Source organism: Eubalaena glacialis, chromosome 14 (genome assembly GCF_028564815.1).
Source record: "Eubalaena glacialis isolate mEubGla1 chromosome 14, mEubGla1.1.hap2.+ XY, whole genome shotgun sequence".
Classification (NCBI taxonomy): Eukaryota; Metazoa; Chordata; class Mammalia; order Artiodactyla; family Balaenidae; genus Eubalaena; species Eubalaena glacialis.
In genome coordinates, this window is record NC_083729.1 from 60,134,430 (window position 1) to 60,161,316 (window position 26,887).

General features: G+C 41.7%; 1 protein-coding gene across 5 annotated transcripts in view; it reads right to left on the reverse strand.

The window, feature by feature from the left end:
• AAK1 (AP2 associated kinase 1) overlaps nucleotides 1-26,887 on the reverse strand; it is a 164,613-nt gene that overhangs the window by 70,679 nt on the left and 67,047 nt on the right. For all 5 annotated transcript variants that reach the window (XM_061168606.1, XM_061168605.1, XM_061168603.1 and 2 more), the window contains exons 3-5: nucleotides 24,206-24,324; nucleotides 9,016-9,124; nucleotides 7,385-7,527 (exon numbers count right to left, since the gene is read on the reverse strand). In XM_061168606.1, coding sequence (XP_061024589.1) covers nucleotides 7,385-7,527; nucleotides 9,016-9,124; nucleotides 24,206-24,324 — 371 coding nt within the window. The remainder of the gene's footprint in view (nucleotides 1-7,384; nucleotides 7,528-9,015; nucleotides 9,125-24,205; nucleotides 24,325-26,887) is intronic.

The window sequence follows — 26,887 nt, forward strand, 5'->3', positions numbered from 1 at the left end:
TAAATCCCTTATTCAGTATCTTTCAGCAACAATCTTCCTTGCTGGCCTCACACATCCTACAGGGTGCCTGTGAAACCATGCTTCTCCTGTTGTATGTGTGCAGTCCCTTCCTGAATCAGATTCTCTCCTTCTAATGTTGGAATGTACAATCTAGAAAACTGAAAAGCGAATTCATATCAAAACACAAACAAGGTAGTTCTAGGGACCAAAATCACTGTTGGGGAAGGGAGGAAAACTAAGTAGACAAAGGACAGAATAAAAGATGATGCACATCGGGGTTTTTGGTTTTGTTCCCCCCCCCCCACCTTAAAAACTAGGTTTGTATTTCTGGTTAGTTCCAGACTGACAGAACTCAGGAATTATACTATATCTAACCTGGTCCCCAGTTGGCCTCCCTCCCTCCCACAAAGATAACATTGTACAAAACTATGTTTACAGGAAAACCAGTTAAAAATTAAGGGTGTGTACAAAAATAGACAAGAGAGCCAGAGATATCAATGTAGAGGAAGCCTGAGCAATATCAAAGAACTATCAATGCAGAGAAGAACCATAATCCCTGCTTTGGTTACCATGCAAGTCTATTGGGAGGATCAGTTGAGATTACGAAGGTGAGATCGCTTGGCAGCAGCCACTTTAGCAGTAGCTGCAAGCTCCGCCCTCTCTCCATCCGTCCCTGTGTAACACCAGTGAAGACCTCCGAGCTCCAGCTGGCCGCTGCCTGCATCATCGCCAGCACCATCATCAACAAAACACTTAAGACAGAGCATGACATGTGGCAACCACACTGCACCTGGGGTTCAGAAGACCTCAGGGACTATTTTAGATGTCTGGCCTTGGACCAACGTCTTTGGGCTTGTTTCTCATCTGTAAAGTAAAGCTGATAATAATTCTATCACTGTTCTTATGAAGCAAGTAAGAGAATGAACTGTAAATCTCCCTATACACATGTAAGATAGGTATTGTTATCATTCCTTTATTAAAGAAATACATTTGAACTCCTACTACTTCCTATTACGTGCCAAGTACTTTTCTTGGTGAACAAATCAAAGTTCATCCTCTTGTGGAGCTTAGGGTTTTTTCTTTTTTGGCCACATTGCATGGCAGGCAGGATCAAACCTGTGCCCCTGCAGTGGAAGCATGGATTCTTAACCACTGGACCGCCAGGAGGTCCCTTATTTTATTTTTTAATTTTTATTTTATTTTATTTTTGGCCATGCTGCAGGGCTTGCGGGATCTTAGTTTGCTGACCAGGGATCAAACCTGTGTCCCCTGCAGTGGAAGCGCAGAGTCTTAACCACCAGGGAAGTCCCTCTCATGGAGCTTAGAGTCCAGTTGATGATTTAAAAAAAAAAAAAAAAAAAAAGTATAACTGCCTGGTAGTGATAAATATTGTGGAAAAAACCCCAGCAGATTAAATGTATGTAAAGTAAAGAAGGATGCTACTATAAACAGCACAGTCACCCTGATGAGGGGAGCAGCCATGGACCACGTGGGGGACAAGCATTCCCAGTAGAGAGCGGCCAGCATAAAGGCGCAGAGGTGGGAGCACACATGAGGTGTCTGAGGCACAGAGGCAGGCCTTTGTGGCTGGGGCAGCACCATCCTGGGCACCGGAAAACTGAAAACATGGGACCGGACATATTATGGGCTAGCACTGTTATGAATGAGGAGACGAGATAATGCTGGGCCTTGGAGGAAGTGCAGGACTTAGATAAGTGGAACTAGGAACAGGAAGGCACTGGGGCAGGATGATATAAACAACAATGGTATCAGCAACTAACAGAGCTTAATATAGGCTCAACCCTGCCCCATGTACACTTCTACCTACAGTATTTAACGAAATTCTTACACAGCCTTGCTGTCCCTCTTAACACACGAGAGAACGGAGTCCAGTTACCTAACATGCCTGAGGTCACAAGGCTGCGAGGGCGGGATTTGGGCTCAGGCTGCCACACCGCTGGGACTTCACCCTCCCCCGCTGCACTGAAGTGAGAGAAAGGAAACAATGAGGGCAGGTACCATCGTCCACCTGTGAGATGACCAGGGCCGAGAGGGATTCAAAGAGCTTAGGAAGGTCGAGGACCAACTGGATCTTCATACACCAGCTTCTGGAAGCTTCAGAGAATCTGCACGGTGACTTCGTTTTTGGCCAAGCCCTTCAGGAAGTCAGCCTGACGCTGGTTACCATCACTTTCAACCGCCCACCTTTCAGCTCATTGAGAGTTTAACATTGCTGACCTTATTCCCAACCTGTCAGCCTAAGAGCGTTATTAAAGTTGTCACTCCCAAATTCTGCTCGCAGCTTGAGCTAAGAGGTCTGGAAAGCCACCTCCTCCTGACCGCTTCATCTTGACAATATTCCAAGCAGATACGGCATCCAGGCATTTCAGCCACAGAGTTTAATTTTTTACCACTGGAAATTGTGGAGGATTAGATGCATGCAGGTTTTCCAACCTGTGACTCCAAAAATAGGACAAGAATCTTCATCCTATTGTACTTCATGAGATCTACACCTCTTTTCTGACAACTGAGGAGACATTCAGGACTTTTTCAATCTAGAATGTACTTATTAAGTCTTAACCCTTTCTTCCCCTTTCTTAAATGTTAGGACAAACATCATGGTAAAATACAGCAAAACCAAACAAACAGAAACCAAACTGAGAGTAAACAACCTTGGCCTTTGTTCTGGTTTGATCACTGAATTCGCTGTGCAGGTCACGGCCTTTCTGGGCAGAGGCTTCGCGGTTGGTAAAAAGAAAGGGCTGGCTTACGTGACCGTCCCAGGTCTGCGACCCCCCATGATCTGCAGTAATGACCTCTGTCATTCTTCAGAGAGACGGCAATTAAACAGTGGGGGAAATAATGAAAATGTGAAAACTATGTACTGGAGGAGAGACTTTCAATAAAGACCAGAACTTCTGTCATGGTTATTTTTAGAACATAAGCTGCTTAAGGACAGGGACCGCTTTCAGCTTATTTCCCCTCTGGAACTTGCAAGAAAGACCACATACGTGGTAGGCAGGGCAAAAGGGCCCTTTCTCAGTTCTGCGTGTGACCAAGCTGGCCCCCGCAGAGGGTGACACTGGCTCAACACGGGGCCCTACAGCCGGCCTGGCCTGTGCTCCCTCCTGTACCCCACAGACTACTCCCGAGGCACCTGGTCACCAAGGGAGACCTCGCTCACAGGGGAGCAAGCGGGAGACCAGCCCCCAGCACGTTCTCTGGCCAAGAGGACAACGAAGAACTTCTTGGCTCTGGCTACTGCTAGGACTGTGCTGGCTGGTTCGAGCCATGACAGGGAGCTCAGAGTGGCCAAGGCCCTGTGATGCAATGACAGAGCCGGGGCCAACAGGTAGCACAGGGGGACCTTTCACTCCTGCCTAGGAAGCTGGCGGTGCAGCAGGCGATGTGACTGCCCACCAAGCACACAGTAGTAGAAGTCAACAGGATCTAACATGCTAACAAAAGCATCCAGATGGCAATGAGTGTTAAGATTTGGGGAATTTGGGAAAGCTTCAGCAAAGCAACCGGGAGTCAACGACTAAAATCAACAGCAACAAGACTCCTCGAGAACAATCACAATCAAGGCCTCCTCCCAGGGGCCCCTATTTACACTCCTTATTTCCAAGGTCAAGGAGAAAGGGAAACAAGTCTCCTGAACCACTACTGGCGAACCAGCAGCACACCCGATGGTCTTCAATACTGACTGAACACAATTACTGTGTGCCCAGCCCCGGGTGACGGAGGGGCAAAGGGCAGGGGCTGAGGAAGAGAGCGTGGCAGCCACTCGCTTGTGCCCCAGCCTTACCCTCAGATTCCAGTTTGCTCCGAGTTTCTCTGCTGAGACATCTCACAGGCTGTTCAGAGCAGTGAAAGAAGAGTCTAGGCTCTGGCTGCTTGAGACCAACCCCCGACCGTGTCCCCAGGCAAGACACTGCGCTCTGTGCCTCAGGTTCCCATCATGGGTGACGCTTCTCCACCACCTCACGGCAGGACTAATATGCTGGGAATGGGTAAACTGGGCCGGTGCTATTTACAGGTATGAAATGATTATAATTTAGGCCTTGTTTAATCCAACAAATGTTGAAAAAAGCTACAATAAAGGAAGATTTTGTTTAACATGGGAGTAGCACTCTCTACAAGGATGCTCAATGGCCCTCTTGGTCTCTTCCCTTGCTCTCACCTCCCTGGGTGCCCGCTCAGGACTTTCTACGCCAAGGATGCGTCTGCACACTGACATGCATGTTCTCCTTTAGCCTCACCCTGACCCTAACAAGGCTGGCGCTGTTGTCTCCACCTCACAGACGAGGAAGCTGAGGCTCTGAGGCTAAGTGATAAAAGGAGCAACCAAGGAGCCTGAGGGGCCCGGGAGAACACGCTGCGCACAGGGGTCATGGGAAGAGACAGTCACAGAGGAGGCAAATGCCACAGGCAGGAGAATGAGACAGGGATAGGAATGTGCCCTGTGCATCTGGCAACATGAAGGACGCTCATCACTCACGGAGCTTACAGTTCAGTCGGTACAAGTTACTGTGCTATAGAATCTGAGTTCCAATATGAAATCGAACCCCATCTGACCTGGGGGGAGAACGGGGCTCTGGAGAAACCTGAGCTCATACGGGTCACAGAAGCAGTGCTGGTGCAGCTGGGCCACACTTCTCCCCCTTTTCTTTGCCCCTCATGAACTCTTCTCCAAGGCAGGTGGCAGGGAGAAAGGTCAGGTCCTAAAATGTTGGTACCACTGCCTATTTTGAAATACATGCTAACATGCCCAAGAATTTCACTCATGGTTAAGGCAACCAGAAATAAACTGTCATCACCTGAAACTAATACAACATTGTAAATCAACTATATTTTAATAAAAGAAATAAAGTGTCATTACATTCTTAGAGCAGTGGCCTGCAGTCACTCTAGCCTGGTCTGTAACTGGCCAGGTACCAAGCCCTCACCTATCTCCTCATCTTCAAATGCCTTCTTGTTCCCTTCTCTCGGCAGTTCTCGGGCCCTGCTCTCTGCCTGAAATGCCCTTCATCCTCTCTGTGACCACCCATATCCCACCAGTCCTTCAAAATCCTACTTTTCCAGAAGGCTCCAATCACCATTGCCAGATGCCACTATCTGACCACATATTAAGCCACTTGAATCTCTTCCATTCATCACTCTGTTCTATAGAGTTTTGTATTTCACTTACTTAGGTTTCAATTCCAAACGTTTCATTTACATTCTCTCACCAGTACTTTAACGTGATGAGCATAGGAACCATGTTGTATCTGCACTGTCCCCACAGAACTATGTACTTGTACCACGTGAGGCTCATAATATTCACTGAGATGTATCCTCCTCGCTCCACTCAGAAAAGGGGCTGACTGTGAGCAGAGGTACACTGCAGAAGGCTGTCTAAGGCTTTTGGAGCCTTCACACTCACTAGGGCGGGAAAATAAAATAGGACAATAATAAGTGTTAGGTTAGTGTGAAGAAATTGGAAACCTCATATGTTGCTGGTGGGATGTAAAATAGTGCAGCCACTTTGGAAGACGGTGTGGCAGTTCCTCAAAAAATTAGAGTTACCATATGACCCAGCGATTCCACTCCTAAGTATGTACCCAAGCGAACTGAAAACATATGCCCACATGAAAACTAGTATATGAATGCTCATAGTAGCCTTATTCATAATAGCCAAAGTAGAAACAACTCAAACGCCCACCAACTGCTGAATTAACAAAATGTGATATATCCACAAAATGGAATGTTATAACAAAAAGGAATGAAGTACTGACATACGCTACAACATAGATGAACCTTGAAAACACTATGCTTGTGAAAGAGGTCACATACTATACAAGCCCACTTAGATGAAATGTCCAGAATAAGCAACAGAAAGTAGATTAGTGGTTGCCAGGGGCTGGGACAAGGGGAGAATGAGGAGTGACTCCTAATGAATACAGGGTTTTTTGGGCGGATGATGAAATTTTCTGGAATTAGACAGTGGTTATGGTTGCACAGCCTTGTAAATATACTAAAATCCACCAAATTGTACATTTTAAAAGAGTGAATTTTATGGTATCTTAATTAAAGAAACAAACAAATAAACTAAAAAACACCCTCAGAACAGAAACGCTAGTATGTGGCTATGATCCTCAAACTTTAGAATATACAAAAACCACCTGGGGTGCCTAAGATAAAAACTCCTGGGCTTCCCTGGCAGCATTACAAAAATTATAGCCCAAAAGATTCAGCGGGGAACCCAGTAGCCTGCATTTAACAAGCACACTAGGGGACAGTGATGCAAATATTAGCCACGAAGCATGCTTCTCGAAACGTAAGTATAATGAAAAGGAATTGTAACTTAGGATCAGAAGAGCTGGATTCAAATTCCGGTACTGCTCCTTCCTAGTTATATGACCTTAGTCAAATCACATAGTCTCTCAGCTCCTGAGTTTCCCCAACCGTAAAATGCAAAGAAGAATGTCTCCCTCCCAAGAGACAGTGCACATAAAGTGTCTAATAGAATACCTGGCACACTGTCAGTGCTCCAGAGATGTTAGTGAATCCTAACTGGGTGCCAATTCCATTCAACCAACATTGTCAAGTGACTACAGTACGAAAGGCCCGCTGCAAGGGGATGGTAATTAGTAGGACAAATTTTTTAAATCACCAATTAATGGATTTTACAAAGTATGAAATAGACCTTTAAAGATCAAGCACCACTGTTTTATAAATTTCAAATTAGCATACTACTTTTTCTGACCCTGGAAAAGTGAATTCGGGAGTTTAGCAGGAAAAACAAAAAAGATGTGTTCAGGCATTTGATGATTATAAAGAATTTCTTTCTTTTTTTTTTTTAATTTGTTTTATTTATTTATTTATTTATTTATTTGGCTGCCGTTGGGTCTTCGTTGCTGCGCGCGGGCTTTCTCTAGTTGCAGCAAGCAGGGGCTACTCTTTGTTGCGGTGCGCAGGCTTCTCATTGTGGTGGCTTCTCTTGTTGCGGAGCACAGGCTCTAGATGCGTGGGCTTCATTAGTTGCAGCACGCAGGCTCAGTAGTTGTGGCGCACGGGCTTAGTTGCTCCGTGGCATGTGGGATCTTCCCAGACCAGAGCTCGAACCCGTGTCCCCTTCATTGGCAGGTGGATTCTTAACCACTGTGCCACCAGGGAAGCCTATAAAGAATTTCTGAAAGCTACTTAATAAAATTGATAGCTGTATTGTACTGTACTGTTCTGCTATTTATTTTTTTCTTCGTACTTTCTCTCCCCAAGCAGAATGTAAGCTTAGAATCTGGTACCATGCCTTACGCTTTTCTCACATCCCCATAACATCTACCTCATTCCTGGGGCAGACAGAAAATACTCCATAAGAATGCACTTAATGGTGATCTGTTACCTTCAGGTCACGGTGGATAATAGGAGTTTTGCACTGATGCAGGCGGGCAACAGCTTCACAGGTGTCACAAAATATCTGGAGTACTTCATTCTCTGTAAAACCTGTTTGCAGGCGCTGGTTCATCAGGTTGACCACCTGGCCTCCTGAGAGGGGTGCAGAGCAGAGGAAAGGTTATAAACATTCAGACCCATCACTTATCCACGAGACTGAAAGGCTGTCCACAGAGGAGCAACCTGGACTCGGCCCATCACTGGCTGAGCCAGGACTAAACCCCGGTATCTTGATTCCCAGGCTGGGACTTGTTTTCTACGGCGTCAAAACAGTTTCTTCATTATAAAAAGCAGCCCAGATGTGAGCTGCCCTCATTCTGTCTTCAAGATTAGTAGCAGAACTGACAATATGGTCCTGGCTCTAGTTGCCTGGTTATACTGTCCCTGTTGTGCACTGGATGAGGCCACAGGTTCAATCTGCTGTATCTTTTAGTAGGAATCAGATTGCACAATAGACCCCAGGAGGAGGAAAAAGGCAGTTTGATAGTCTGTATTTTAGAAACAGCTTGGTCTCTCTGGCTTTACTGCTTGCTGCCTGGTCTGCAGAAATGCTACACCAACATTTAATCTCCAGGACCGAAAGACTGACGACCTCGCTTAGAAAATTATCCAGCTCCATGGACTCTCCTACTGCCTCGTCTCTAAACATTTTACTGTCCAAAAAGGAAGGAGCAGGAGGAGACAAACTGTCAAGTTCCAATGTGGTAGTATTTTACAAAATCAGGTTAACAGCTGTTACAGCTAAGGCTGAAATTATTGGTTAACATCACATTTTAAGCATTACTAACATATTTAATTTATGGACAGTATCTGTAAAGGCAAGGAACGTGTTAGTGGAACTAAGGGTGATTACAAAACTGGGCACCAAACAGTGAGACAATGACCCAAGAATGTAAGTGACAGCTGCTTAGACCAAAAAAGCCAAACCTCCAAACAATAGCTGTATGAAATGCAGTCAACTTGGAATAAATTCATGCTACAGCCTGGGTTTCCCAAGATAAATACTGCTTGAAACTCTGAGCTTTCAACTACTTGACTCTACTGTTAATGGCAGCATCATTTGAATGTAGCCTTCCTGGCAATCACAGATCTCCAGCAAGAAGAGCAGGGTCATTTCCATTAGACGAAAAGGATTCTTTTACCCCCTAATGCAAGGATGGTGGTATGGGTGGAGAAAAGAACACATGAGTGAGGGAAGCTGAATTGTTCCCTTAGTCTATCTGGAGTTGGGTCTTTATCATGTGCCTTCATCATTTGTTTTAAAGCATCACAAAGAACACATTCATTCTCATTCTCATACATTCGCATTCATATATAAGCACCAAACCTTCCCAAACCTAACAAAAGTAGAGTTTTGTATTATCTACCTCTCTGAATTATTTGTGCCACTGATACTCGCCATTGTAAGAATAACCAAGAAGTGACAGAAGGCTCTGTATCTTTTAGCCTCTTTGTTTTCCAATCTTTAAAACCGGAACAACATACGTTAGGGTACAGTGCACCTTAACTGAAATGACCCCACACCCTTGACAATCAAAGTGTTAGAGAAATGAGAGCTTCAGGTATGGCGCACATACTTACCCCTGCAGAAGTCCATCAGAATGAGCACTTCCCACACGTCACCGCTACTCACATTGTTGATACTGGAGTCAATGTAACCCACGATGTTCTTGTGCCCTGACAGGTCCCTCTGTAAAGAAGAGTTGAGAAGTAAATTATCAGTTACAGACACCAGTAGAGATAGGATGAGCCAGGCTTTTCCATTAGCCCAGATAACTTAAATACACAGAGACAACACTAACAGTGATAAGAGACAAGCCTAAGGAGCAGGGTCAAGAGCAGGTTTCCACGGGTCTCTGAGATTCACGGTCAGCTCTTCAGTAGCAATTCTACAACCTTTCTAAACCATAACGCTCTCCTGAACTAAATTCTAGAACCAAATGCACACATGGTGCCTACTTGCTCACGGCATCAACGCTCCATATAAACCAGAAGCAAAGACTCCCATCTCCGGAAACACTGCAGAGGGGCTAACAGGAGAGCGACAGCATGAACTATTTAAATATGTGAATTTTTAATTCAGAAAAATGAAACTGATTTTTTTCCTCGTTGTAGGAACACAAGTGAACTCAACTTGACTTTTAAACTATTCATACTGTTTTTCTCCCTCTAGGAAATATATGAAAAGAATAACCACTTTTTAAAGTTTTGAAGGGACTACAATGGCATCCAGACCTAAGCATTTTGCTCACAATTAAGCCTCTCAAGCCAACCAACCGGGATATAAGATGGGTTATGTTTCCAGCTCTCCGGTTGGAACTGCATCTCTCAGAGCTGCTTGTGGAATTAATATTTCAACAAATACATATTGAGCACCTCCCACGTGTCAGGACCCATTTAAACACTGGAAGTTGCCTCATCCCTCGGTCTGGTTATTTCAACATCCATAGAGGCAAATCTTTGTAATGATGATGTTCAAAATCTAAGGTCATTAGTGAGCAAAAACTGAGCAAGTTGGGTAACGGGATTTATGCACAAAGTAAGGTTTTATTTTATTTTTTAAATAAATTTATTTATTTTTGGCTGCGTTTGGCTTTGTTGCTGCGCGCGGGCTTTCTCTAGTTGCAGCGAGCAGGGGCAACTCTTTGCTGCGGTGCACAGGCTTCTCATTGCGGTGGCTTCTCTTGTTGCGGAGCACGGGCTCTAGGCGCGCGGGCTTCGGTAGTTGTAGCACGCGGGCTCAGTAGTTGCAGCACATGGGCCCTAGAGCGCATGGGCTCAGTAGTTGTGGCACGCGGGCTCAGTTGTTTTGGCTCACGGGCTCTAGAGCACAGGCTCAGTAGCTGTGGCACGCGGGCTCAGGAGTTGTGGCACACAGGCTCAGTAGTTGTGGCTTGCGGGCTTAGTTGCTCTGCGGCATGTGGGATCTTCCCGGACCAGGGCTTGAACCCGTGTCCCCTGCATTGTCAGGTGGATTCTCAACCACTGTGTCACCAGGGAAGTCCCAAGGTTTTATTTTTTAACTAGTTTTAATAAATTGTTTTACTTTGTTTAATAAAAGAAATGGGAGGAAGGAGGTGGGAAACCTGGTTCTGTAAGAGTCAGCATACAAATGTGGCAACTTGAACCACCGCCACAATAACTGGAGCTTCAGCTGTTCAAAGTGATACGGTCTCTTTTAATCTGAAAGTACATACCCAAACAAGAGGAAGCCTCACAGTATCAAACCGACACACCTGAACTCTGAGCATCCAAGTTAAAATTCCTTAGAACTTTCCTCTGAGTGAAGGATTAAGAATGACTATTGCCTCAGAAAGGTAGACCAAAGGTAAAGACGTGATTGCTTCTACTGGCGACTGGGAAGTCGCTGGAGATCTAGGCAAGAACAGTTTTGTAAAAGGAATAAAGTGAAGTAAGAATGGAGCTGGACTTGCGAAGAATGGGAGTAGAATACGTAGAGTCAGTGGCTACAGGTGATTCTTTCAGGACATTTTGAGCTTAAAAAGAGGAGCAGCACTGAGGGAAAGAATTTTTAGGATGGGAGAGGATTGAGCACTGAAGAGTGAAAGGAGCCAGGACAAAAAGGTGCTTTAAGATACAGGAGAGGATGAGGATAACTGAGCGAACAAAGTCCTGCAGGTAGAAAAGGGAAGGGATTAGGAGCACTGTTAAAGGGACTGATCTTTCAAAGACATTTCTTTCCTGGCAAGCAGGAAGGAAATAAGGATGGACATGCATATTGGTTTAAGGCTGGGGGAAAAAAAAGGCAATTTGAGGAAGTTCAGATCTACTGTTCTGTTTTTGGTAGAGTACAAGATCATCTTCAAACTGTTAGGGAATGAGAAAGAAGCTTGATGAGAGAAATAAAAGGCTTAGAGCAACTGTTTTGGATAATAGACAAGGGAGATGATGAGGCAGAAAAGCAGCCTCTAGAATTCAAGTTTCTCTAAACAGAAAGTGATTTCAGGGCTCATGTTTTAGAGGACTATCCTTCTGCTTTTCAGTCTTATCAGCTCTTCTAGAATTTGTTTCCATTTACACAGTCCTAGAAGTAGGAAGAAGTGGAGAGAATTTCTCTGAAACCAAAATGCAGCAGCAGATCATGTCCTCCAAATGTCCACAAGAAGGAATGAAAGACTAATGTTTCTACATTTAGCTGTTTGAAAAAGAAATCAGCAATGTTGCCTCTGAGTTTGTCTCATCCCAAGAGGAATAATAAGAATCTGGAAGAAAAATAAGAAGCAACTGATAGAGCCAAGAGGAGGTCAAGAGCTATTAGAGGACCCAAACTGGATAATTAACATCTGCAGATGGCATCCTAGAACACTCTGCCAAGATGCTGGCTGATCAGTCCACGCCCAAATTCCTGTTCATTGTGTCTTCTGCAGAGATCCTGAGATATGTCCAAGCAGAAAAGACCACCTCTTTGGAGGGAGATGATGGCATTTTACTTTTAACAACTTGATGACACAGCGACGTCTCTGATTTTAGGATGTCACTGGTTTAGAACTGATAGAGAAGATCTGTTTGAATGGCTGTGAAATGTAGAAAAGGTCAAGAGAAAATCTTACTACAAGCTGAGATAGACTCACATTCATGGGCAGTGTGACAGCACTTCTCAGCAGCAACATGCCAAAGGATGTCCAAGCTTTCCCTGGCTTTAGTTAAAAGACCAGCCCCAGGCTTACAGAACAGAATGAATGGACGCTCCATATAAACCAGAAGCAAAGACTCCCATCTCCGGAAACACTGCAGAGGGGCTAACAGGAGAGCGACAGCATGAACTAGAGGTCTGGGATGGAACCCGCATGGAGGCAACTCAGTTACTACTGGTTTACTCAGGAAAAGGCAGGATATAAGGAAGATGCTCTGATGCCCTCGGCTACAAGTATTATTTGGAGAACTGAGATAAAAGTCTACATGATGAGTATAAGTCAAACTCTGATTTTCAGGGGAGTGGGGAATATTCAGTTAAACTATGGATTAGATCAGTTTATATTACATTAAATCATGGAAGCAGTGATAAGTCTAAAGACTTGTATTGTCATTTTAAACTTTATTTTAAAATTAACATTAAACCATACGGATAAACATGTTATTAGAAGACCTGCTTTACTGAAGAGATATTTAAAGTGTTTGTAGTTAGCTTATTAACTTTCAGAGTTAAATGCTTGAAGTGATGAAAAACTTTTTTCACAAACACATACAAAAAGTACCATTTGAAAATGAGGCCTTCTACCCAGATCCTATAGATGACCACACATTTCAAGTTTATCTGTGGTCCTAATTAATGGTGCGTGTAGCGCAGAACAGTATTCTACCCCGAGCTTCAAAATTCCTGCAGCAGGAAATTCCTACCTAAGAATCTTAAAGCCTTTTAAGAAAGCAGAGGACTCAATTCCTAAGTACATCTATAAAAGCCTTTATATTTATGTTCAAGAAAACAAAGAAGATAGCGTTCTAAGTAGCACATCAGTAATGTCACTCACCTTAAAATAGTAAAATGAGTATAGTATGTAACTGATTTCCTTATGTATCTTTTGCTCAGGTCACCCTTCCTTGGAACGTCCACGTGACAAATCCCTGCAAATTCCTGATGCCGACAGTGCCTGCATTTGCATACAGTAAGCTTCCAAAGAGGTATATTTACCTGTTTTGACCCTCCGAATAGTCGATGGTTTCTGAGTTTATGACTCGGCACTATTGCTGCCAACTTCTAGAATCACACTATGATTCCACAGACACTTTTAACCCAAGTTCAGCTTCTTATTAACTTAAGGATGAAGGAATGCAGTTCTAAGGCCTGGAATTAGTTTCTCTCTCCCAAAGTTGCTTTGTAAAAGTCTTCGGCCTTACTATGCCCCACCCGCCTTCTCTAAAATTTCCTAAATTTTAGGAAAATTTCCTTTGTAACTCTAAATTTCCTTTGTAACTCTGCTTTATAAGTCTACATTTCCTTTGTAACTCTTTATAATTCACAAGCAAACAAAAACGATATCAAGTCCAGTGCAGTAGTGAAGAGAAACGCTTTGAGATCTGGACTGGCCCTGGATTTCTACCGAAGGCAACGTATCTGGGGCCCTTATGGGTTTCTGTTACATAAGTCCCAGATATAATCCTGCCTACAATCACATTTATTCTCCCTTTTCCAAGTCTTACTCATTAATTAATCCTCTACTTACTGAATAGATCTTTAAACTCATTTAGAGTCTGATTCTAGAGGCACGTTGCTCAAACTTTAATAAGCATTGAATCACCTGGGGATTCTGTTTAAAAACAGATTCTAATCTAGTAGCTCTGGGATAGAGCCTGGGGTGCTCCTGGGCAGTGGCACTTAAAGTACCAAAGATCTAGAGGAGTGCTACTCAAAATGTGTTCCACAAACATTTTCTAGGTAGAAGCCAGTCCACAAGGAGATAAGGAGCTTACTCCAGGATATAAATCAATCAGTTCACTAAGATGACTTTCTCCTTTTCCTAGTGAGACTTTACCTATGAGGGAAGTAGTTCATTGACTTACGTTCTGGCACAAGATCTTTAGTGTAGCACCTGTACATTTATAGCCAATTGATTTTTGACAAGGGTGCCAAGACAATTCAATGAGGAAGAGAAGAGTCTTTTCAAAAAATGGTGCTGGGACAACTGGATATCTATATGCAAAAGAATGAAGTTGGATTCCCACCTCACAACACATACCGAAATTAACTCAAAATGGAACCGAGCAGAACCCTGTAGGGCCCACCAAGTACAAAACTGAGCAGTTAATGATTAGGACAACAGAGTCACGGAGTCAGTGTCTGATGCACATTCCTGAGTTGTTTACAGATACTACAACTGCCACCAGAGGAACAAAGCTAACTGCATGATAACCAGACTGTAGCCATGACATAAGCTGTGCCATCTTGAGCAGTACCGAATCTGTGGCTAGCACACCTCCGAGAACTGGGCTCAAAGAGAATGGGATTAACATTACTGCTCATAATAATCTATATCTCTGTGGGCATCAAAATAACTGTAGCTTGTTCTGCCTGTAATATGTAAGCGGCCAACTAAAATTGTCAGCAAAGAGATGCTACAGACCCATGTTGACATCTTCCACTCTGAGAATACGGCACCCTATGTCAGCATGAAGAAGTCACAGAAGATAGACCTTCACCCCCAATCCCATAGAAATGGAATGATGTTAGACAGTGGGGATTTGAAAGCAGCTCTTTTGCCCCTTTCCTGTTTGCCCATTTCTGTTTCCCTCCAACCTTGAAAGAACCTAATTAACCTGTTGATTCTTTTCCTAGATAAAAAGAAGTAAGAATGAAGAATTAAGTAAAGAATGACCAGCTCTTTACCCCCAACAGTCCCCTTAGCAATCCTGTAAGCAGATCATACGGGCAAGATAACATCTGAAGAGAGAGTCAGCCAGCCTGCATGCAATGGAGAATGATGCAGAACCCAACCTCCGGCCTTGATGATTCACTGAGATTCTTCCCCTCACCATTTTCTCTTTAAAAACCCTCATGGGGACTTCCCTGGCGGCGCAGTGGTTAAGAATCCGCCTGCCAATGCAGGGGACACGGGTTCGAGCCCTGGTCCGGGAAGATCCCACATGCCGCGGAGCAACTAAGCCCGCATGCCACAACTTCTGAGCCTGTGCTCTAGAGCCCGCGAGCCACAACTACTGAGCCTGTGTGCTGCAACTACTGAAGCCCACGTGCCTAGAGCCCATGCTCCGCAACAAGAGAAGCCACCACAATGAGAAGCCCGCGCACCGCAATGAAGAGTAGCCTCTGCTCACTGCAACAAGAGAAAGTCTGCGCTCAGCAACGAAGACCCAACGCAGCCAAAAAAAAAAAAAAACTGTCATGGCTGAGAAGAATCTTCGGAGTTGGTCTCGGGACATGAGTCCACCTTCTCCCCAGATTGCTGGCTTTTTCTGATTAAAGCACCTTCCCTTTCTATTGACACTTGCCTCTTGATTATTGGCTTTTGAGCAGTGAGCAGCTGAACTTGAGTTCAGTAACAAAAATGGACCACAAAACTAAAAACTCCTCAAAGAAAATACATATGCAAATCTTCATGATGTTGGATTAGGCAATGGTTCTTAGATATGACACCTAAAGCACAAGCAGTCAAAGAAAAAATAGATAAACTTCGCTTCATCAAAATTAAAAACTTTTGTGCTTCAAAGGACACTATCAAGAAAGTGAAAAGAAAATGCAAAGAATGATCTGCAAATCATACATCTGATAAGAATCCAGTATCCATGGGAATTCCCTGGAGGTCCAGTGGTTAGGATTCCGTGCTTCCACTGCAGGGGGCACGGGTTCGATCCCTGGTCGGGGAACCAAAATCCCACAAGCCACGTGGCGTGGCCCAAAAAAAAAAAAAAAAAAAAAAAAGAATCCAGTGTCCAGTCTATATAAAGAACTCTTAAAACTCAACAACAAAAAGACAACCCAATGTGAAAATTGGCAAAGGATCAGAATAGACATTTTTCCAAAGAGCGTACGATAAGCACGTGGAAAGATGCTCAACACCATTAATCACCAGGAAAATGCAAATCAAAACCATAATGAGATTATCACTTCATAACCACTGGAATGGCTATAATCAAAAAAAGAAACAATAAAAAACGTCAGCAAGTATACAGAGATTGGAACCTTCATACACTGCTGGTAGGAATGTAAATAGTGCAGCTTCTATAGAAAATAGTTTGGCATTTTCTCAAAAAGTAGAGTTACCATCTTACCTTGCAATTTCACCCTTAAGTATATACCCAAGAGAAATGAAACATTATGTTCACAAAAGCTTGTACACAGATGTCCATAACAGCATTATTCATAATAGCCAAAGAGTGAAAAAAAAACCCCAAATGTCTGTCAGGATAAACAAAATGCGGTATATCCAGACAATGGAACATTATGCAGCCATGAAAAGGAATAAGTACTCATACATGCTATAACATGGATAAACCTTGAAAATATTATGCTAAGTGAAAGATGTCAGACACAAGAGCTTACTGTATGAGCCCATTTATAAGAAATGTCCAGAATAGGCAACAGAAAGCAGATTAATGGTTGCCAGGGACTGGGGCAAGGGAGAAGGGGGAGCGACTGCTAATGGGTGTGAGGTTTCATTTTGGGGTGATGAAAGAAATATTCTGGAATTTGATAAACGATGATGGGTGAATGACCTTGTGAATAAAAAAATCACTGAATTATGTTTAAATTATATTTATATTTAAAAGGATGAATCTTATCTCAATTTATGAAGAAAAGTAGTATGACAGCTGGGGGGAAAATAACATAAACAAACACACAAGAGGGAAAAAGAAAAAGAAAACAAGATCCTTTGAGTAGCACTGATCTAGAGCAGCCAGGCAGCCCATGCCTGAGTCCCTGCTATAGCCTTTTGACAAGAAGTTTGCTTAGATTAACGTCATTTCCTTGGGCCCTCAGCCCATCTGCAGACAGCCCTCGTTGTTGATCTCCTTTACATCCAGCTAAAAACTTCCACCTCCTGATTCTAGACTGCCCTCTTCAGAAAAAAATAAGCCTAGTCTATTTTTTCACTTTCCAAACAATTGAAATGTTATTATTTAGACTCTATGTTTTTTCTTCTCTGGGTTAAACATACCCACTTTCTTTGACATGGTTTTTAGTCACACCACCATTTTGGCTGCTCCCACGTTTAAACGCTTTGCTTTGTCGATGTCCTTTTTGTAAGAATGGCCCCAGGAAATGAATGAAATACTCCAGGCCTGGTCTGACTCCTGCAGAGTAGACCAGCAATATCACCTTCTATTAATTCAGCTAAAAATTACATTCTTTTTTCTTTTGGCAGCCACATCATACTACACACTCACATCAAGTTAACTGACCACTAAAATGCTTAAGTCTTTTTCTACTTGTGCTGCTTTTAATCTCTACCTTCCCAGAACTGTGCTTGTAGACTTGATTAGAAGAAAATAAAAATCCAAGCATATGACCTTACCTTGCTATTTCATCTCATTAGAATCAGTCCATTGCTCTAATTTTAAGGATCATTTTGGATCCTGATTCTATCATCCAATGCAGTTGTTATATCTTCCAACTTTATATTAGGCACATAAGAGATAAATGTGTCTTCTATTTCTTTAACCAAGTTGTTTATTAAATGTAAAATAACATAAAGTTAACAGTAAGCTGCAGTGCTTTTTTCTTAGAAAGTTCCCTTCAAACTAATAGCAAATCATTGATCAGAAACCATTATAAACAGTAGCAATTACACCTAGCATCCAGCCTAGACTCTCCATCTTGCTCACAGATCTCTGGTGAGTGCCCTTACCCAAATGATACATACAGTCCACAGTCACTGGATCTACAGTCCACAGTCACTGGATCTATGGCACTCCCCTGAGCTCCCTATCCAAAAACCTGCCCAAGAGAGGACATGATGTTGATAGGACATGGCTTGTTCTTACTCAACCAGAAGTCTCTTTGGATCCCTGCTCACTCATCTAAGTGACTATAAAACAGCTTAAAATTTAATTAAAAAAATAAGTAACATATTAACATTCAAAAAGCAAAACATAGTAGACAAGTATTTTCAACTCCAGTCCTCATCCCCTATAGGGAACCCTCCCTCTTTCTTCCCCTTCTTCCCTTCTGCCTTTCCTCTTTCTCTCTCTCATCCTGCCAATGTTTTTTCAAGCAAATTCAAATAATATGTATTATATACACATAACTCTTACAATCTCTGAGAGGTAGAGCTGGGGTTATGGCCTCTATTTGACAGAAGTCTGAGCCTAGCACGGGTTAAAAACATTGCACAGGGACTTTTGATTAAAAATAGTAGCAAATTGTTTTTAAAAAGTAAGTTGAATACATGCATTTATCTCTGCTTCCTTCAAAAGCCTTACTAAATGATGTAAAGTGTTTATTTTTTAAAAGGCATAAACAGAAAACTTCTGCTTCTGGGAAGATGAAGTAGATGTACTTTTCCCTATTCCTCCTGCTAAGTACACCTGAATACTTTGTACGTTATATATAAAACAGACATAATAATGAGTATCTGAAAGGTGAGGAGAAGAAGGCAGACTGGCTAGGAACTTTGGGACCCAAGGAACAACATGGTGGTGGGCTGTCTGGGTTTTCTTTTTGCCTCATGTTTCCCAGACTGAAAACTGAAGAAGCCAGCAAACTGAAAACACCAACGGGTGCAGACAAAAACACAAAAAAGCCCAATGAAAGCCTGCTCTCTCCAGTCAGACCCAGAAAAGGGGCAAGCCAGTAAGACAGAACCCACAGAAACTAACTGCTCTATTCCAGCCAAAAACCACAGAAAAAACCTGCAGCTCCGCCCCAGTCATGGCAGCAAAGGCCAAGTGGAGAGCCTAGACTTCCATTCTCATGAGTCTGCAACAAATCACTCCAACCTACCCTCAGGGTGGGGAATGTCAGAGAGGGCTGAGTAGTGAGTCAAGACCTTCATCTCTGAGGTGCCGTGAGAGGAGGTCAAGTGGAGAGTCAAGACTTCCACAACCACCAAATGGTAACAAGGCCAACTCCCACCACCATGGTGTCAACTGAAGCCATGTGGGGAGCAGTAGCAAGGCACTCCTACTTCACAGCCAGGGAAGGATCAGTGGAAGCCTAACGGGAAACTGGAATCTTTACCCCAATCCAGTAATAATGAGAAGGTGAACTTTCACCTTCTGGGGTAAAAACAGAGGCCCCATGGAAACCTGAACTTCTATCCCCACCTAATAGTAACAAGAGGGCACTCCCCAAACCCATCAATCCCCTGACAGAGCAGAAACCAGTTAAAACAGAAGGTTTACATAAGATCCAGAATCTATAACACAATATGAAAGTGTTGATACAGTTCGTTAGACCAAGAACTAGGAGGAACTCAAACTACATGCAAAAAAACCCAGCAATCGATAGATGCCAAAATGAAGATGACTGAAAAGACAGAATCATCCAGCTATGATTTTAAAGCAGTCGTGACAAAAAATGCTTAAACCAGCAATTACGGCGATGCTTGAAATAAATGAACAAATAGAAAGCCTCAGCAAAGAAACAGGAAGTGTCATCAAAAACCCAGAAAACCTAAAGAAGAACCAAATGGAAATTTTTGAACTGAAAATACAATAACGGAAGTAAAAAGTATAATGGATGGGCTCATCAGCAGAATGGAAGGGACAAAGGAAAGAACCAGTGAACTGAAAGATAAAACAACAGGAATTACCCAGTATGAACCAAAGATAGCAAATAGGTTAAAGGGGAAAAAAAAAAAGGACAAAATTAATATGCATAAGTCCATACTGATATAAATAAATGACTGAATAAATAAATAAGTGAGGGAGAAGTGCAATCACGTTAGAGAAGGAAGTTAAAGGGAAACAGATCAGAAAGGAAAAAATAAAACTGCCTCTATTTGCAGATGACATGGTGGTCTATATAGAACGTCCTAAAGAATTGAGAAAAAAATTCCCAGAACTAGTAAACAAGGTCAGCAAGGTTATAAGATACAAAATAAACACAGAAAAATCAATTGATTTTCTACATCCCAGCAATAAAAATATGGGCACCAAAATTAATTACCCAATACCATTTATAATCACTCGAAACAAAAACAAAAACTTAGGTATAAATCTAAGAACATGTACAAGGCCCATATGCTGAAAACTACACAATGCTGACGAAAGAAATCAAAGATGTAAATAAATGGAGAGAGGTGCCATGTTCATTTACTGGAAGACTAAACAGAGAAAAGAGGCCATTTCTCCCCAAATTGATATAGCAGTTTAATGAAATTCCTACCAAAATTATAGCAAGACATTCTGTATAGATAAGATTATTCTAAAATTTATATGAAAAGATAAAAGAACTAGAATAGTTAAAAAAATAATTTTGGGAAAAAAAGAAGTAGGAGGAATCAGTCTGATTTCAAGACATTATAAAGCTACAGTAATCAAGGCTGTGTGGTGTTGGTAGAGGGACAGACACATAGATTGATGGCACAGAACAGAGAATAGAGAAAGGTCTGGAGATCAACCGTCACAAATAGGCCCAACTGATTTTTGACAAAAATATTCAACGGAGGAAAGATAGCCTTTTCAACAAATGGACACCCACAAGAAACAAAATGTTCTTCAACCTAAGTCTCATGCCTTATATAAAGTTAACTCAAAATGGGTCACAGACTTAAATGCAAAATGTAAAACTTATAGAAAAAAAAAAATAAGAGAAAATCTTTGGAATGGAGAGCTAGGCAAAGAGTTCTTAGAAACGACACCAAAAACACAATTCACAAAAGGAAAAACGAATAAACTGGATTTCCTCAAAATCCAAAACAAAACAAAACCAACAAGAAGGTCTTAGAAATTAACCTGATATATAAAAAATTCAACAGGATGGTTGAATATAAAGCTGAGAAAATCTGCTGGAATGTAGAGGGAAAAGACAAAGACATGAAAAAAAAAAGGAAGAAAACAAAAAATTAGAATATAAGTTTAGGATAACTAACATCCAAATACTGATAGTGAAGGAAGACAGAAAAGGAAATCATCAAATGAGACAAACTAAAATTCCCCCCACATAAGGATATGAGTTTCTAGATTAAATGAGACCACCAAACAACTAAAATAAATAAAAAATGCACATACCAAGGTATATCATCAACAAATTTCATAACACTGTAAACAAAGAAGAATTTATAAATTTCTGGGGAGAAAAAATGGGTCGCAGCCAAAGGACCAGGTATCAGAATGACTTCAGACTTCCCAAAGCTCAACAATGAAAGCTAAAATACAGTACAGCAATGCTTTCACGTATCTAATGAAATGATTTCCAATCCAGAATTTTATATGCAAACTATCACGTGTGTGAGTGTAAAATGAAGACATTTCCAGACGTGCAAGTTCTCAAAAATTTACCTACCGCACATCAGGAAGCTCCTGGAGGATAAGTTCCACCAAAAGGAGAAAGAAGAGCAAAAAGAGGAGTCAACAAATCTAACGAGAAAGAGAAGCAAAGAGAATAGCTAGAAAATTCCACGATAAGACGTAAATGAGGCCTAGAGAGCAACCAACCTATATTCCATCAAGTCTGAAGACTGAGAGAGATTTCTTCAAGAAGATAAAACAGACAGAATACTAACTGTGTTCAAAAGTATTTTTTAAATGATTTAAACAACTTGGGGAGAGTTTGAAATTAAGTTGCATAAAAGTACACAGAAAACTAAGATTTAAAAAACCTAGAAAACAAGACGATTACTAATTCCAGTGAAAAGAGAATTATGTAAGAAAGGAATAGTAATCAGAGTCCACTTAGAAGATTTAGCAAAAATAACGTTTTCTTACATAATAATGTAAAAACTAATACTAATATAACTAACATATTGCCAAACTTACTGCTATTGTGGCAGAATGGGAGATGAGAATAATGCAAGTATTTAGAGTGAAGGGCATGCAGGGGATGAAAGAGAGTTAACTTTTTACTTTCCATAGTATGTAACGCCTAAAATGGAGGGGGAAAAAAGAATTAGCAATATCAGCCTGCTATTTAGAAATATATCAAATGAATCCACTAAAAGTGGTGGCCTCTGGGACCTTGCAATGGCATAGGAGGCCCCCTCAGGGAATTGCTTGATGTTTTTTGTAATAAGCTTAGTTCAACGATTTGGGTATATAAGTTTTGAAAAAACAAACTAAAAAACAAAACTCTCGCAGCTAATACATGGCTGGGCCAGAACTTGAATCATGTAATTTAATTCCTAATCAGGTCCATTAATTTGTGAGCTCCAAAGGGGTCCACGTCTTCTTAGTTCCTTTACTCCAGCACCTGCCCAGCACAAAGAAAGCCCTCCAAACACGTTTCTGAATGAGTGGGAGAAAGTTAAAGAGTGGGATTACTCTTCTAACATCAGAAAATGAATGAGAAAGGCATTCCAGGCAGAGGAAAGAGCAGAAGCAAAGACAGCAAATGGAGTGTGAGAGCTGAGCAAGGAAGAGGCAAGGTGGGAGGAGGAGGAGGAATAGCATCCCGAAAACACTGGGTGGAGGAAGGGAAATACAGTGAGCACAGCTGTTTGGAGCGGAGTGGCAGGGGAGAGGGAGGACGCTGGTGCCTTGCAGAGAGTTCCACGTGGCCCTGACTGTATGCATATAAGCCTTGGGGGTTTTTTGTCTGTTTTGCAATGATGACAGCAACACTTATTTCTACCAACAGTTCCTTCCCAAATAGTTGCAGCCTTCTGGAATCTACATAGTACCAGGCTCTCTAAAATCCTGAGTTGTACAACTTGTTACTCTAAGTAGCCACTGAAAGGGCAACCCCACCAGGACAAGCAAAGCCTGGTGGAATCCCTACAATGCCACCCTCACCATTTTTTGGGCCTCTCTCTGCTCTTAGCAAGAGCACTGGGAAAGCGGGGGCGGGGAGGGGGATGAATTGGGAGATTGGGATTGACATATATATATGCTAATATGTATAAAATAGATAACTAATAAGAACCTACTGTATAAATAAATAAAATAAAATTTTAAAAAAACAAGAGTATTAAAATGTAGGGCACAAAGGAGTCATCACCTCTAGGTGAACATCTGCATCTGCTATGACCATTATTCATACATTCATTTCATCTAAAGTTTAAGTATTTACTCTATGTCAGGCAGTGTACTGGAATACAAAGTTTCTGATTTTAAATAACTCATTTCTAAAGGCAGCATTACTTATAAAATAACAAGGTAAGCAATATAATTGGCATAAATAAAAGTACTGGGGAAACAAAAAGACTATCGAAATTTCTTAAATGTATAATGTCTAACAGAAGTGAAAGAGACAACTCCAACCAACTCCCATATACCCATCACCCTGCTTGTACAGTAATCAACTCATCACCAATCTTGTTTCTCTTCTAAACCCACTCGTTTAATTTCAAGAAATTATATTATTTCATCCACAAATATTTCATCATATATCTAACAGACAGGGTCTCTTTCTTTAAACACAATATGAACCTAGATCTTGAAAACTTATTAAGTTTTTAAGATGTGAGATATAATTAATATACAATAAAATGCACAGATCTTAAGGTGTCCAACTGAGTTCAGACAATGGTGTAGCCATAACCACTACCCAAAACAAGATACAGAACAATTTCCATGGCCTAGGAAGTTCCCACATACCCCTTTCTAGTGAATTTTCCACACCCAGACGACCACTTTCTGATCTCTATTACCACAGATCACTTTTGCTTGTTCTTAGACTTTTATAAATGGGATCATAGAGTATGTATGAGTAAGCAGTTTCTAGACAAAAAAAAAAAAAAAAAGGGAAAAGCATTCCGGGGGAGAGAACTACGTGTACGAAATATAAAGGTGTGGAAGGATATGTTCACGGAATGCTGAAGGGCTTGAGAGGGTTGAAAACTAGGACTGGTAGCTGACAGATGATAAGATGGAAAGAGGAGGTTCGTTGGGAAGCCAGGATCTCCATAGTTAATTCTGGGAACCAAGTTGTTAAGTAAATTTTCCCCAATGCCTCAAACTATTTCTCTGACCTGAAAATTGGTCGGTTCTCTCACTATGCTCCTTTCTCTTCAACTCTCTAACTAAGAGTGACCAAGGCAGGAGCAGCGCCCTACACCCCATGGCTGTTCCCTCCCATTTTGTGCAAGGCCTCTCTGCCATCTCAGGGAAGGGAAGAAGCCCCCACTGGCTTGCTTATGAGAGGGCACAGTCCCTCTCCCCATTTTAAACAAGCAGTCCCAAGTCTGAGGGGCAACCTTACCATTATCTGTATTTCTCTCTTGCACACCTGGAGATCATGCTCATTGTTGACAAACATGCGTTTCAAGGCACATTTCATCCCATTGCTTGTCCTCACCAGAAACACGATAGCAAATCCACCTGTGAGAGAAACACACACACAAGCTCTTTTGAGTCATGTTTAAAAAGTCAATCAAATGACCATGGTGGCTATAGTTTAATGTCACTGTTAGTGGTACTGATGTCATCATCAGCTAGGCCTAGGGCTGACCTGGCATAGAAAGCGTTCTTAAGATTCTGGGGACTCAAAGGTATCACATGTGGGACTGGGTAGCAAGTCAGAAAAATTGTTCCTCCAGTTTGCAAGGCAGAAATAGAGGCACAGGTAGAGAACAAATGTATGGACACCACGGGGGAAATGGGCGGGGGAGGTGGTGATGGGATGAATTGGGAGATTGGGATTGACATGTATACACTAATACATATAAAATAGATAACTAATAAGAACCTGCTGTATAAAAAATAAATAAATAAAATTCAAAAAAAAAAGGATATGAGGTCATTTAAGTAAAAAGAAAAAAGAAAGAAAAATTGTTCCTAAACATCTATCTAAAAAAAAAAGAAAAAAAAAGGAAGAACAGTAATTATCTTCCAAAGAAACTACAGATAAACAGATGAATGAACGGATGAAAAAAAAAGAACCAACTACATTCCAACTGCTATCTTAGGCACTCTGAGCTCTTGTTTAATTCATACCACAATCCTGTGAGGCTGGGTGATATTTTTTCCCTTTAAGACAACAATTACCAGCTGAAGAAAACAGAGGCTCAAAGAGATTAGATTCAACCAAAGTCTTTAAAAAAACATAAGTCCAACACTTAAACAGAGAGGCTCGGAAATTATTTCAATAATTGCTCTATGAATAGTTGGCAATTAATTTCAAGAATCTCCTTCTCTTCCTTTTTTCTCATCCTTCCTCACCCCATCCCCCAACTCAAATCAACAATACACTCTGAGGATTCCTCCTGCCCTCCCTACCTCATGGGCTGTTGAGAAGACACAGACATAGTTAGGAAAGTACTATTCTACACAGCAGACACCAGGCAAGTATGACGATTACTGGAAGAGGTTTTTTTTTTTTTTGTAATTTATTTATTTATTTATTTATTTTTGGTTGTGTTGGGTCTTCGTTTATGTGCGAGGGCTTTCTCTAGCTGTGGCGAGCGAGAGCCACTCCTCATCGCGGTGCGCCGGCCTCTCACTGTCGCGGCCCCTCTTGTTGTGGAGCACAGGCTCCAGACGCGCAGGCTCAGTAGTTGTGGTGCACAGGCCCAGCCGCTCCGCGGCATGAGGGATCTTCCCAGACCAGGGCTCGAACCCGTGTCCCCTGCATTGGCAGGCAGATTCTCAACCACTGCGCCACCAGGGAAGCCCTCTGGGCAGAGTTTTTAATGTCTGCACTAACCCTTCTCTAAAAGACAGTTCATAATTCATTAAAAGAAGTTACTATAACTCCAACAGAAATTCTTCAGTGCTCTAAATTGGTTACGCCTTAGCGTTCCACAAATTCTTAGAGCTCCTAACCTTGACCTCACTCCCCAAACACTGTATGAGGCATTCAGTGCCACTATTAAGAGGGGTTTGGGTAGATAAGGTGCAGTAAAGCTATCAAAGTTGAAGGCTTTGGGATAAGCAGCAGTTATATCAGACACTTAGTCCATCTGCCTGCTCACACACTTGCATAATTTAGCTTGAACTATCCTGCGCACTGACCCTGCGTAGTGGAAAAAAATTGCTAGGCTATTCTTTGCACGGAGGTTATGTCTAATTGGGTGCAGCTGAACACAGAGAGAAGTCAGCAGTACAGGGCTGAGGTCATGGCATAGTACTAGGGCAAGCAGTCACGCGCAAAATTGATACAAGGTAATTAGCAGTGATTATAGAGACCTCGGACCTGAGATATAAGACTTGGGTCCCAACCATTCCACTCTAAATCCTCTGAGACCCAGCAGCCCTCCAGTACCTGTCTGTTGATGTTCAAGGTATTTCCTGTTGTATCTTTAAAATAACTGTTCTTTTTCAAATGAACTTGAGTCAGATTCTCTACCATGCAACCAAAGAGAGCTTTAATCATAAAGCACTGTTGCACGTTTTCATAAAATACACACATAATTCTGTGTTAAAAAAAAATTGTTTAATGGGCTCAAATGTTCCAAAAGTGCATTTTGATAATGATTTATCAGAGACTGCATGTTTGTGTATTTCCTGTCATTGTGCTCTTCAGTACTCAGATAAACACTAAAGTTTCCCATACAATCTTTCATTTCAGCTGTCATGTCTCTAAGCTTTGTACCTCAATAACATTTTCCATTTTCTTACGATACTTTAAAGTCCACTCATACTGCTCAACTGTCAATTTAATTCTACAATTTTGAGTATTGACTATTGAAGATTTTTAAAATCCTAGCATGCATTGACAAGTAGAGGTCTAATTACACACGCAAAAAAAATCTCCGCAATTCTAAGATGCATATTTTTTACATTTTAATTTTTAGGATACCAGAATTTTCTTGTAATAAATATGTATATTTAATGCAGTAGTATTTGTCTTCCTTTTTCCCCCCCAAAAGCCATTAAATTCATGATGTGTCTTAGCAATTAAAATTAGGGAAAATGAAAAAAAATAAAATAAAATTGGGGAAAA